The sequence below is a fragment of the Medicago truncatula genome, chromosome 6 (genome assembly GCF_003473485.1).
Source record: "Medicago truncatula cultivar Jemalong A17 chromosome 6, MtrunA17r5.0-ANR, whole genome shotgun sequence".
NCBI lineage: Eukaryota > Viridiplantae > Streptophyta > Magnoliopsida > Fabales > Fabaceae > Medicago > Medicago truncatula.
The window spans coordinates 38,752,326-38,766,427 of record NC_053047.1 but is presented as its reverse complement, the minus strand read 5'-3'; the positions used below and the strand labels follow the sequence as shown (position 1 = coordinate 38,766,427).

The following is a 14,102-nucleotide window of genomic DNA, read 5'->3' as shown; positions in this document are numbered from 1 at the left end:
TAGTGCAAATTGAGATGTTTAATAACTATGAAAAGAATATATTTATCTATCCACAAGCTTGTTATAGATCAAACTATTTATTTATGTCGTACTAGAAGAAAATATAATTTTACAAAAAGAATATACCTTTAAATAAATATGAAGAGCTGATTACACTCTGAATGTAGTAATAAATTTATCTACCTTCATCAAAAGAAGAAGTAGAGATAGAATTTCTAGAATAATCTTCTACAAAACTACTACCACCTGAAGCTCTTGTTGCAGTACTACCATTAGTATTGGACAAAGCAGAAGTTGTGGTTGTATTCCATTTTCCGACACGACCTTGAACTCCTGGTCTACTTGGTCTTGGCAAAGTGAAGGAATCACTTGATAGCATAAGATTAACTGAATTCATGTCAGGTCTTTCTACTAAACTTGCTTGACAGCATAATAAACCTAGTTGAATGCACATTGCAGCCTCATCGCCATTGTATTTACCAATGTTTTGGTCTATTAAATCCATAATCTTCCCTCCTTGATAAAGTTTCCATGCCTACAAATAAGTTATGAAAAAAGAAACATTGTAAAAATGTGAAAGAAATTGTCATAATATGGTAAGAAGTTTCATGTAAATTCCCTTTGACCATATAAGTCAACAAATAGGGATCTAACATACACATGTATAATGCTGGTTTTGTTGTTTGGTGTCCGATACATGTCAATGCAAAACGTGTACCATGTTCATCAAGAAATAGCATCATGATTTGGACACAGAACGTACTTGTTTTATTAATCCTAAGCATATATTTAGAGGCGGGTTGTATGGTATGCTGGATCGCCTAGTTAGGTGGTCCACAGAGGATCAGTACTTGAAAACAGTCTAAAACTTAACAACGATCAACGGCGCCCCCTCGGAAGTAGAAACTTACGGTTCTCTTCTTTCTTACGACTGAGACAATAACTTGATTGGTGTGCACTGAACAAAATCACGAAAAAATTAATGAGTTGAATTTTGATGCATACATATTTGTTTATTTTTGTGTAACATGTGCTGATTAAGTTAGTGTTTCAGCCGTGAGCACAAAGAGGGTCGAGAACTTCTGCTTCCTTAATGTGACAACTGTTGTCGTTAAAGTTTCGAACTATTTTCAAGTACGGTGGAATTTATCTATGTTTAGAAAATATACATTTTGCAGCAGCTTATCATTAATTTATTACAAGAATCTCAGTTGATGAGAATAATTAGCACATACTAAATTTTCTTTCATGCCTTCCATGAGAACAACTTACATAGCTTAGAAGATCTGCCTTTTCTGCATCAAGCTTCAGATCATGGTTTTTTCTCCCGCTAACTATTTCCAACACCAAGACTCCATAACTGAAAACATCAGTCTTTACAGAAAGATATCCACGCAATGCATATTCAGGAGCCATGTAACCACTGAGATTCATCAAACATAAAAAAGCATAAGGATTTCTACATCAGAATAGTAAAAAAACAACAATGACAAAGCAAAGCTACTCACTGTGTACCGGAAATCCTAAACGTTTGCACGTGAGTGTCCTCTCCAGGAAACAGCCTTGCCAAACCAAAGTCTGAAATTTTTGGATTTAATTTCTCATCAAGCAATATGTTACTAGCCTTAATGTCTCTGTGAATAATTCTTTCCGGGGCCTCTTCATGCAGGTAGAGAAGTCCTCTTGCAATACCGGTAACTATTCGAAACCGTGTCATCCAATCCAAAGACCTTTTTTTATCTGAAAATCGTTATATATAACCTTTGTCAATCATTGTTCAGAAACAATCAGAAAACATAGGCAAAAAAGAATTGCGGACACGTTCCTCGATGTGTACTAGAAATTGTTTTTCATACCAAATAGAAAGTGGTCAAGGCTTTTGTTTGGTAGATACTCGTAGACAAGCATTTTCTCGGGTCCTTCTGCACAACAACCTAGTAAAGTGACTAAATTCTTGTGCTGAATTCTTAGCAATAGCCTAACTTCGTTGGTAAATTCTCTAATTCCTTGTCTAGATTCCATTGACAGCTTTTTGATAGCTACTTCTTCACCATTTGGCATCAAACCCTGCAGCAAAACATGCACAGTTTAGTGAACTTTTGCTTGAGTTAAGTAAACTAAAGTAACCTTGTTTCAGAATTGTTTCATAAAGTACATAAACTTCGGTTCTTCAAAAAGAAAATTTGTGATTTGTGAGCTTCAGATGTCTTAATTTTCTCCTGTGCATTATTCAGTTCTCAAATGTGCTATAGACGGTTTAAAAAGATCAACTGCATAGTAGCAACTAGCAAGCCATCTAATCGTGATTTTGTCGCAAACTTCAACTGCAATTGCAGTCTCGAGCAAAGATTTTTGAGGTCTCTACAATCACCTGAGTTGCATATGTCAAAATTTTCTGCAATATCAAGGACTGCAACCATGACCGCAATTAAAATCTTAGACCTAAATTACAAATTTGGATCTACTACATTCAAGACAACATACATTCACACAATCAATGAATCTGAACCATTGGTTTCATTCATAACTCCACATCATCTCTTCCTGAGTTCCCAATTGATGAATCTAAGAGATAAAATTTATTGACTGTCTTAGAATTTTGGGTCGAGCCTAACCCAATGTCACAAAACGACTTGTAATGTGGGAAATGTTTCTCACTTATAAACACGTTTTTCAGACCATATCTCATCCAATGTGGAACTCTCAGCAGACAGCATGAATGTATGTTGCCATGAATGCAGGGAATCTGAATCCCTAAATTACCACAACACTTTAACGGAAGATTGGAACCCTACATCCTCGATAAAATAAAAACTAAATGAGAGTTAAAAATAAAAACAGGAATGGACATAAATATTCTACTATGAACTTCGAAAGATAGCCCGAACTTAGCTAGACTATCTGCAACTTGGTTGGCCTCTCTCACAACATGGCTTATTTTAACATAATCAAGATCCACATCAACTCTTCAATATTCCTGTCCAAACTGTGGCAAGTCTGGGTCAGCACACAACCTGAGTTGATTGTATTAACTGCTAAAAAGAATCCGATTCTAACAACAAATGCTTTAATCCTTTCTCTTTGGCTAACTGCAGACTCTAAAGAACAGCCCACAGTTCAGCTTTAACCACAGAACTAGGTATCAATTTAACAGCAAAAGCCCAAAGAAAACAACCATTTGAGTCCCTCGCATCACCACTGCCTGCTGCTTTCAAACCCCACCCGAGAATCTGCAGCATCACAGTTGATTTTTATCAGACTGGACAGAGGGGGAGTCCTCACAATAGGCTTCATTCATCACTCTGCTACTTGAAACGTGAATATTGATAGGCACTAGTTCATTCTTTTCCATTCAAAAGTCCCTAACCATATTCTTAGATTGGTGAATAATACCCCCAATGGAGTGATTCCCACTAGCGAAAACAACGTAGTTACAATTACACCAAACACAGTCCAGACTCCAGAGTGGCTGCGAATTAACTGTCCAGGGGCCCAGACCTGCAGCTACATCATTGTAAACCAAGTTTTTGGACAGCCAATCACTATTGTTATTTGAATAGAAAACATTTCCTGCAGTGAATTTCTGGAAATGCAACCATACGTGTTTAACTTGCCCGTAGTCCCTGAAAACATGAAGCTCGGTTTCTGGGGCTTGCTTACATAAAGGACATGTCTCAACATCAGTCATGCCACACTTTTTTCTAACGGAATTTGTCATTAAAATACCTCTTCCAAACTTCAAAACCAACAGTTTGATTCTCTCAGGCCCTTTCCATTGCCAAAATATCTTAAAACAATTTGGTTAGGGAAGGCTAATTGGTAACAAAATAATCATAGGCTGAAGCAATAGTAAACGTTCCATCAGAATGATTCCAAGCAATATGATTATCTTTTGTTTACACGCTATTGTCTTAACCCTCTCGGTAATCCGGATTTCAGCCCGAGGTAAGTAATGTTTGACCAAGATTGTTACAACCAGGATTCGAACGCCAGACACGTTGAGACCGATATTAATTTGGAAAAAATAATAATTCAATGTAATTATTGGTGTCTAACATTTGACACGCCTTCTATAAATGTCTGGTGCTAAAGTCCTTAACTGAAACCATCATTCATTGAAGGAAATAAATAAATTCCTTTCATATATCAATTTTATTGGATTCTAAAAGAACAAAAAAAAATAAAAGAAAAAATTAGAAATGTAACCTTAAAAACAGGACCAAAGCCACCACGACCAAGTTGATTAAGCTCAGAGAAGAAATTAGTAGCAAGCTGAAGAGTATTCAACTCAAACAACAAATTACCAGAGTCACCAGGATCCACCGTGTCTTCATCATCATCTCCACCATCTTCAGAGCCTGTGCCATGCTTCTTCTGCAAGCAGAAACATAGCCTGGAGAAGAACATGATATAGTCAACAGAAAAAAGTCAACGCGGATTTGGTGGAGGAAAGACAAAGAAATACGATTTTTGTTGTCCATGTTTGTACTTTGAAATGATGTCTCAACTTATAGTTTACTTTGTCTTCAACTACTACTACTACTTTCACAAGGTACTTGTTGATTACGTGTCAAATTATTAGTTTTACCAAAACATTTATTCGTAAATCAGATATGGGTATCTTTCGGTTTGGGATGAAAATTGAATTGAATCCAACTAAACTATTTGATAAATTTAAAATAACTGAATTGAACTGAACTGTTGATATTTCAAACTGTTCTAAACAGAACCGAACTGTTATGATCGATACCTTTGAATTTTTGTTACCGAAATGAATGGAACTATTCCGAACTGAACCGGAACTGTTTTGAATCGAACCGAACTGTTTCCGTTCAGTTTCAGAACTGTTAGTAATGGTTCAGTTTTTTTTGTTCAAATCAGCAGTTCGATTCAGTTTTTTTGTTTTCTTTTGCCACCCCTATCCGAGAGGATATAAATCGACTCAAATTCAATGTTACGGAAGAGTTTTGTAATTAAATGAAGTCCTATCCTAGATTAATGAGCTTTATCAAGAATGGATTGTTTAGAGAAATTCTGATTTACAAATATCATCACTTTTTTACATACAAGACTTATCGGTCAACAAAAATTAATGGAATGTATCCATAGTTGTAGATTACATAGATACATCAATTTTTTGTTGAAATTAAAGAAGTATTATTTTAAACTTTGTTACCATTTTAATTAAGTGTTAAATAAGTTTTTAATTTATATGAATATCTCAAATTCTACTTTTATTCTCTAAATAAATTCAGTGAACTTTGGTCCCTCAAATATTTGCGTAAGATCCTGAAAACTTTTTTATTTAAGAAGATAAATTAGTTCATCGAAATTAACACTAAAGATAATCAATTCTAAAATTTGAAAGAAAAAAAAAACACACTTTAAAGTCTCAAGCCAACACCAAAATCCTTAAACCTTGTTAGCTTTATTGTTTAAAATTTATATGAAATTCCAGAAAATTTACGTAACATCCATATATTTAATGCACTTATTTAAATTCAATCAATAAACAGAAGAAATTTAGTCCATGGTAGAAAGCGTATTAAAGAATAAAGTGTTCAAGTCTTGCGGAAGTTTTTGTCCAAAAAAATTTCTTGTGGAAGTTGTGTTATTTGTATAGAGAAAAGCATTGCCTTGTTAGACTTACTCATGCAATTTTGGCTTGGCATGTTAGAAAATTCTAAGTGAACAACTGCTACTAATTAAAAAAAAAATTAGCTATCTAATTTTTTGAATTTCTTCTTCTCATCTACCCCATAGTCAAAGCTTTGATTAAAAATGTTTCAAGAATGGAAAATCACAAGGTGTATGAAATTGCACATATTTCATTTGAGTTGAGAAGAATTTCATATTAAAAAACCGCACCAATTGAAGTAATCCAAGCCACATTGGTTTGCGATGGTTTGGTTTGCTTTGAATAACTTCGTATTCTTTTATATCGGGTGGTTAAGATGATTTTTATGCTCAAAACCAAATCAAACTACACCGCGATCACCTTTAGTATAGGGAGTATAAGCATGTCGCATCGCAAATGTATTAGACATTTTTTTTCCAAAAAAAATAAAAAATAATAGTCAAATACTTTCTTAATATGCATCGAAATGTATCGAACACGTATCGATGTTGATATAGTGTCAAACACAATACTTCACCATTTTTATAAGAGAAAGTCAATTAAGTAGGTTAATGCTTCTTTTGCAATGCTACCTTTTGTTAAGAAATTGTGCCTATTTCAGTGTCGACAACCGCTGTGTTCCAAGCAATTTGGTGGCAAATACTATTCCCTCTATGGTCTCGGAGGAGGATAACAATTCCTTGTTGCGCCTTCCCTTGAGAGAAGAAATTAAGGCAGCAGTCTTTGAGCTTAATGGTGACGGGGCGCCGGGTCTTGATGGCTTCGGAGGACATTTTTTCCAGACTTTTTGGGACATTGTCGCATTTGACGTTATTCAATCTGTTCAAGATTTTTTCATTACAGGTGTTTTAGCTCCTAATCTTAATTCTAACCTTATTGTTTTGATTCCCAAGGTGTCAGGGGCGCAGGTTATGGGTGATTTCCGACCTATAGCTTTGACAAATTTTCAGTTTAAAATTATCACAAAAATTTTAGCTGACAGATTTTCCTTAATTACTATGAGGATTATTTCTCTTGAGCAGAGGGGCTTCATTCGGGATCGCTATATATCTGAATGTGTAATTTTGGCGTCCGAGATTAATGTTATTGATAAGAGGCATTTTGGTGGAAATGTAGCACTTAAGGTTGATATTAAAAAGGCCTTTGATACTTTGGATTGGAATTTTCTAATTGCGGTTTTGCAACAGTTTGGTTTTGCTTCTGTCTTCACGGATTGGATTCTAACTATCTTACAATATGCCCGTCTTTCGATTCTTGTCAATGGCAACGCAGTGGGGTTCTTTCCTTGCTCCAGGGGTGTCTGGCAGGGGGATCCTCTTTCCCCACTTCTATTTTGCATTGCAGAGGAGGTTCTTAGCAGGGCGATTTCTTTGGCTCGCAATGTCGGAAAAATTGTGCCTATGTCATACTCCTGTGGTGTTTCCATTCCCACTCACATATTGTATACGGATGATGTGATGATTTTTTGTGCAGATACTAAGCAAAACATTCATTGTTTGCTTCATATTTTTGAGAATTATGCAGCGGTCTCGGGGTAATTGATCAATAACAATAAAAGTAGATTTTACTCGGGAGCTATGACAACCACTCACTCTCAAATGATTGTGGATTTGCTTGGATTTAGCGAAGGTAATATTCCATTCAATTACCTTGGGTGCCCGGTTTTTAAGGGGAAACCGAAATGTATTTATTTCCAGGCTATCACAGATAAGATTAAAGTGAAGTTGACAACTTGGAAATGAGCGATGCTCTCTATCATGGGGAGAGTCCAGCTTGTTAAATCCATCATCCTCGGCATGTTGGTATATTCCATTCATATTTATATGTGGCCTCGCAAGCTTCTCAAAAAAATAGACTCTTGGATCAAAAAAATTATTTGGAGTGGGGATATTCTTACTCGTAAAATATGTACAGTCTCTTGGAAATTTATGTGTCGATCTTGGGCATCGGGTGGTCTTGATCTTAAGTCTACGCGCATTATAAATGAGTCTCTCATGTTATAATTAGCTTGGAAGCTCATGTTGGAAAATTCTCTGTGGTCTCAGTTGCTTCGAAAGAGATATTTATCTAATGGCAAGCCTATTCAGCACTATGTAAAATCGTCGGTGTGGTATGGTATAAAGGAACATATTGGTTCGGTTGCTGCCAATTCACTTTGGGTTGTTGGAACGGGAGAAAATATTCTTTTTTTTTTGTCGGATAATTGGCTCGGTGAACCGTTGCTTGATTTGTTGCAAGTAGCGCCTCATTTCCATGATAGTTTTGATGGCACAGTTGCAGATTTTGCACGGAAAATGGAACATTCCTCAAGAGTTGCTTGATGTGCCCCAAGTGGCAGCACGCATTGGTACCATGGTGTTGCCCAATAGTCATCTTTCGGATTTGCTGGTTTGGTTACATTCTTCCGATAGCAAACTTTCCGCAAAGAATGCTTTTTCATTCCTAAGGCTGATTGCTCCCATCCTTCGTTAGGTTGCTGTTTTCTGGACGGGTTGTATACCTCCGTCTCATTCCTTCATATTTTGGCGCCTCATGCACGGTGTAACACCCCGTTTCCCAACATATAAATAATATAAAATAAATCAGAGTTCACCGCAAACAGGATGTCACATTTCGTTCTTCAAAATATCATTAAATGTAAATAGAGTTAAAATCCACTCTTTATTTAAAACATCTGCTTTCAATAATTAAAACAATGTTGCAGCGGAAAATATTCAACGTCTAAACAATACTTGGCACTAAAGGCCTCAACGTCATCAACATAATTAATTCCATCTAAAAATGGTTCAACAATAAATTCATAAAAAGAATACGTAACAATGGAAAATAAAATACAATTAATCTTCATCTCGTTGCGTATCAGAGCGACTCGTAAGACGACACAAGGAATCAACTCACATTAGCGGTTACTCTTGGTTATCTGCACGTTACCCACGTAGAGGCAACATTCAAACAGAAGGGGTGAAAATTTACATTCAATAATAATAAGCAATAATTCTATAAAAGAATTTAACAACATAAAACAACAACAATTTATCATCAACAATACTAATAAACAATGAGTTAAGTAAGAGAATTTAACAACATAAAACAACATCAATTCATCATCAACAATGATTCACATAACTTCAACAACAATTCATCAAACAAAACTTCGCTCAGCAACACGACAACAATGACCTGACAATGCAACAACAACGACTCGACAATGCAACAATATCGACTCAACAATGCAACAACAACGACTCAACAAATGCAATATGCATGTGGTATCATCAGAGCATCAAGCTCTCTTCGCTAATGTCGTGATTCGACTTGACAGGCTACAACCTCCTTCGCTTAAAGTTAACAGAGCATCAAGCCCTCTTCGCTTAAAATTAACAGAGCATAAAGCTCCCTTCGCTAATGTCATAATTTGACATGTCAGGCTACAGCCCCCTTCGCTTAAAATGATTATGCATTGACACTACCAATGCAACAACAACGACGACAACAACAACAACAACAACAACAACTTCACATTATGACTTCATAGTCTCACAATTCATTAACAGAAATAACATCATATAGGCATCATATTAAACAACAACAATTTATCATACATCTTCGTAAAAACATATTAAATTATCAACAAAAGATTTTCATGTCAAACCCTATTTTGAACCTCAACATATGGTTCACTTCAGACACCACTCCTCACCTCCTCAGACTCAATTTTATGTCATTGCTTCTCCAACCCAATCTCACACGATCACAAAACATTGTTTTTTGAACGACGATTGTATTATTTGATTTATGCACCGCTTATTTCAATCGTATAGAATAGAAATTGTTATTTAACTTGTAACATAATTTTGCTACTAGTTTTGATTAGTTTGTAAGAATGTGATACTTTTGAGTATGTTTTTTTTTGTTAGTTTAAATCACGTATCCTCTGCGTGCGTAATTGCAGAGACTAATCCCTCGAGCCTTGTAGGATCTAAATGGACGGTAAATTCTCGCATTGAATAATCCCTCAAGCCATGTGGGACCCAAATGGGCGGCAAACTAGTTTTAAGATGTTGGATTTGATTCTATAACATTGATTAAGTTAGAATAGACTCGTGTCATCTCATCTAAACGCTCTTAGTTTATGTTTTTTTTTTAAGAAGGGTTATGTTGTTGTTTTCTATGATAATTCAACAATATTGTTGATTAATCTTTTTAGAAAAAGCGTTGATGACTTGTCTTGTAACAAACCTTCCTATTGTCTCGTGCTAATTTCATTAGGTCTGATATTCATGGACGCTTATGATCTAAAATTTGACCTAATTAATGTAAGACCTAGTTTGGGTAAAATCCTGAAACGCTGAATTATGTATTCAACCTAAAAACGAGCTCTTCTTCTACATCGGGTGAATCCAACATAGCTATGAGTGCTCAGAAACTTGAAGTTAATAATTGAATTGCTGATAAAATACTTCAACAGGTTCATTATTCGTTCACTTTATTATATGTTGATTCATTTTGGGAATTTTAGAATTTTCATTTTTTGAAGCTTGTTACTTGGGGTTGTAATTGGGATCCATTTGTTGATAAAAATATATGCTTTAGGCTTTGTTTGGGAGTTTGGAGGGGAGGTGAGGGGAGGGTTTTGAAAAAAAGGAAGGTGCGAGTGGAAGAAATAGAAGACATTGGGAGGAGAGGACTTTAGATGTTAATTTTTTACTCATAATTAAAAATCCCCTTCATGTGGGGGAACTCAAAAATTGTATTGAGGGAGGGTTTTGGGGATTATGGAGAGTTTATATGAATTTTTCAAATTTAATCTATGTTGTTATAATATTCTTAAAATTAAAAGTATATTAATCAATAAGTATATAGTTTATCATTTTCTAAAAAATGGTTCTTTCAAAAAATGTAAATTTTTTGTCCATTTTTCTATATATTTCCAACCCCCTAAAACCCTCCCCTCCGTTCCCTTCCAAACTCCCAAACAAAGCCTTAGTTTATTGTAAAGTGGAATGTAAGGGAGCATTAGGTTTTGTGAGAGTTAAGGTTAGGTTTTGATTAATTTGAGAGATTTTCGTAAGAAGAAAAATCGTCGTGCTTTATCGGTGTAAACTAACTTTAAAGTGACATCCAATAAAAATTGAGAATTTGTGGATTGTTTTTAAGAAAAAGGTTGCAATATATGATTATATGTTTATAAGGAGAAAAATGTCATGTATTGGCGGTGTAAATTAGATTTAAACGACAACCAATAAGAATTGAGAATTTGGGGGTTATTTTTTTTAAAAAGAAAGGGTTGCAATACATGCTTACAAGTTACATGGCAAATACGATGGATTCTAATGGATGACAAAGTAAATTTATTTTACATGGTTTGTGCATATTCATCGAAACCCGTAAGAAGAAAAATAGTCATGCATTGTCAATGTAAAGTAGCTTTAAACTGACATCCAATAAGAATTGAGACTTAATAAAAAAAGGATTGCAATATATGCTTACGTGGCAAATACGATAGATTCTTGTTGGATGACAATGTAAATTTATTTTACACTGTTGGGGCATATCCATTGAACCCCTATGTAAATTCATCGAATTTAATACGATGACGGCAAATAAGAATCAAATATGTGTACTTATTTCTCAAAGCAGTTATAAGTAGTGATCGTACCTGACCAGAAGGTGGTTGTCGACGCTGAGTTGAATGCGATGGTTCACGGTGGTTGTTTATACTTCCAGTGAGCGTTGGACCGAATGGCGGGTGTGTACATGCATACACTCCGACGCTCAAGTCAGTAGAGTTCAGAATGGGGGTTTGAGAGTATGAGAAATTCTATCTTGGAGGTTGTGAGGAGCCTCCTATTTATAGAGGTGGGTGAATGCAGAGCCGTTGTAAGGCACACGTGTGACCGACGGTTACGAAATCGTAAGAAGTGTAACCGCCGGTGAGATATTCACGGGAACGTGGGTTTAGAGACTTTGCTAGACGTTTGAACTATTCTCCTTTGCTCCGAGTACCCCCCTCAAAGTGAAGGGGTGTGTTGCGAGTAATTTGTCAAATGCAGTATTTGGGTTTGATTTGCTATTGGGCCTAAGTAATTAAGCCCAGGTCTTTAACCGGTCCAGAACAAGTAGGCTTATGTGGCGATTTGGTAAGTTTTTATTGGACGTCGGTGTAAAACTAATTTACTTCAACGATGCATCATCATTTAACTTAGATTACCTTATGTTGCTTTTATTTGAAGCTTTTCAGTTTTTGAAGCTTTGTATTGAGTTGGGTACATCGTAATTGGGTAATCGTTTGTTGAAAAAACGGGTGTTTTGTTTTAGTAGGTGTTTAGTGTAGAATGGTATGTGAGGGGGCTTTAGGTTTAATGGGTTTGATACATTTATGTTCATCAAATTTAATATCAGTTGGAGAATAGTTATGATCCAAATTTACTATATATAGTATTTAGTATTTACTACTATTTGGTATTAGCCATCAATTTAATACCTAATCTATCAATCTCTCATCAATTTAGTCTCTAAAATAAATAAATTTAATAAGTAGTCAATAAGGCTTCCTTCAAAAAAAAGTAGTCAACAAGGTCTAGCTCAACCGACAATGCAATATTGATAGGTTGAATACCATCACCCAAATTCAAACCATGCAACTGGCAGTTGTGTCAGATTTTTTGGTGGTGCTCTCCACTTCGTTTACAGACAAAACAAAATAGTACCTAAAGTATATGAAATTAGTCAATTTATCTCTAAAGTGTATGAAAAGCTGACAATTTAGTTCCATGATCTTAATATCATGAACTAAATTGACGGATTTTATCTACGTCTAAAACTATTTATTGTATTTATTTAGTTGTAGGATTAAATTGAAGACAAAATGATAATTTAGGGACTAAATCAATGGTTTATTCTAGATAGCATTTTGTTGAGTGCTGTAACTCATATCCATGGTTCATTAGTTGCTAATTGCTAATTGGCATGTGATACAATCCCATATCACCGGGAGTATAGATACTATCCACAAACCAAGAAACATGAATTGAAAAAGGTTAGCTTTTCAACTCTCATCTTTGAATGAGAATGTTTTGTTATTTAAATATCGAGTAAATCATTAAATTGGTCCATGTCTTTATAAGTTATTATAAAAAAAAATGAGCAAAAGTTATTATCAAATTAGTCTTTTACTTTATTGATATTTCAAATTAGTCTCATTCTTTATCGAAAATTTCTCAATTAAATTACTACATTTATGTTTGTCACTTTATGTTTTTGTCGCATGATTAGAGACCTAATTCAAATTTTTTTGATAAAGACTGAGACTAATTTGAAATATTAACAGAAGTGACTTATAAAGATTGGATTCAACCTGAATTTTCAAGCACTTGTTGTTGTAGAAAGTAATAATTTCTTGGAATGAACTGGAGAAGTTGAAACCGTTGGTCCAGCAGAAGATCAACGAGCTTAACAGCAGAAATGGTCACCAACAATTCAGTGGATTTTTCTCCAATGGAAAAGCAAACTTTGACTAGTAATGACCAAATAAAGGTAAAAAGCAAACCAAAATTTGTTGTGGGAGGTTGCATGTTAGGAAAAAAATAAGCTACCTATTTCTTTGACAAGAATGAACGATCACAATGTGTCCAAACTTTGACTAGTATTTTTTATTTTTTTATGGATTTTGATTGTAATCAAAAGTAATTTTGTTATATGTATGTAAGATTAAAAAGACATTGTTTCAATAATACAATAATACAAGTTTCTCTAAGAATGTATTTGCAGAAGTTATCTTGCTTGCGTTGAGAGAATTCAGCTAAGTGTTAAAGGAGGGATTAAATTATTGGTTTGAGCTAAAGGATAAAAAATTTAAGATTTTGAGTTCAAATTCTAACAAAAAAGTAAATATTAATCTAACTATTAATATTCGTCTTTTAAAAAATATATGTAACTTTCTAATATGTTTGAATTCTTTATTTGTTTTGGTTATAGTAAGTTTTTGCTAATTTTAAGAGTTGTTTGAATAAACTATGGTCTTGTAGTCTTTAACCAATTAGGTGTTCATTGTTTTCAATTTTGCCACTAACCAAACAATTCCTGTAATTTTGAGAGATTTCATTTGTGACCATTCTTGTAATTTTGTTTTATTTCATTCGTTCCAGAGGTTGATCATTTGAAGTGAAGTGAAACATTTGAAGCGGCCACAACTAAATAAAGTTTAAGAAATGCTAATGTAGTAAGTGTTTTAAGAATATTTGATAAGAAATTTAAAGTAACAAGTTATAAAAAGATTAAAAAAACAATTTTTTTCAACGTAAAATTTAACCCTTATTTTATTTTTTTTAATCATTATCGAGTGTCCTTAAAATATTTGTTAGTATAACCATAATTATTTTTATTTTTTTATATAGTTTTGGCAAACTTAAGATTTTTGTAGTATATATTTGATTCCATTGTAATCCTTCTAATTCTATCAATC

General features: G+C 34.4%; 1 protein-coding gene across 1 annotated transcript; it reads right to left on the bottom strand.

Moving 5' to 3' along the window:
• Window positions 1-15: 15 nt before the first annotated feature.
• On the bottom strand, window positions 16-4,500 carry LOC11432160 (putative receptor-like protein kinase At4g00960). Its single transcript, XM_003620396.4, has 5 exons — window positions 4,207-4,500; window positions 1,857-2,067; window positions 1,509-1,740; window positions 1,273-1,423; window positions 16-535 (listed from the first exon to the last, which is right to left on the bottom strand). Exons 1-5 carry the CDS (start codon window positions 4,405-4,407, stop codon window positions 176-178), a joined length of 1,155 nt encoding a protein of 384 aa, XP_003620444.1. The 5' UTR covers window positions 4,408-4,500; the 3' UTR covers window positions 16-175.
• Window positions 4,501-14,102: the final 9,602 nt, after the last annotated feature.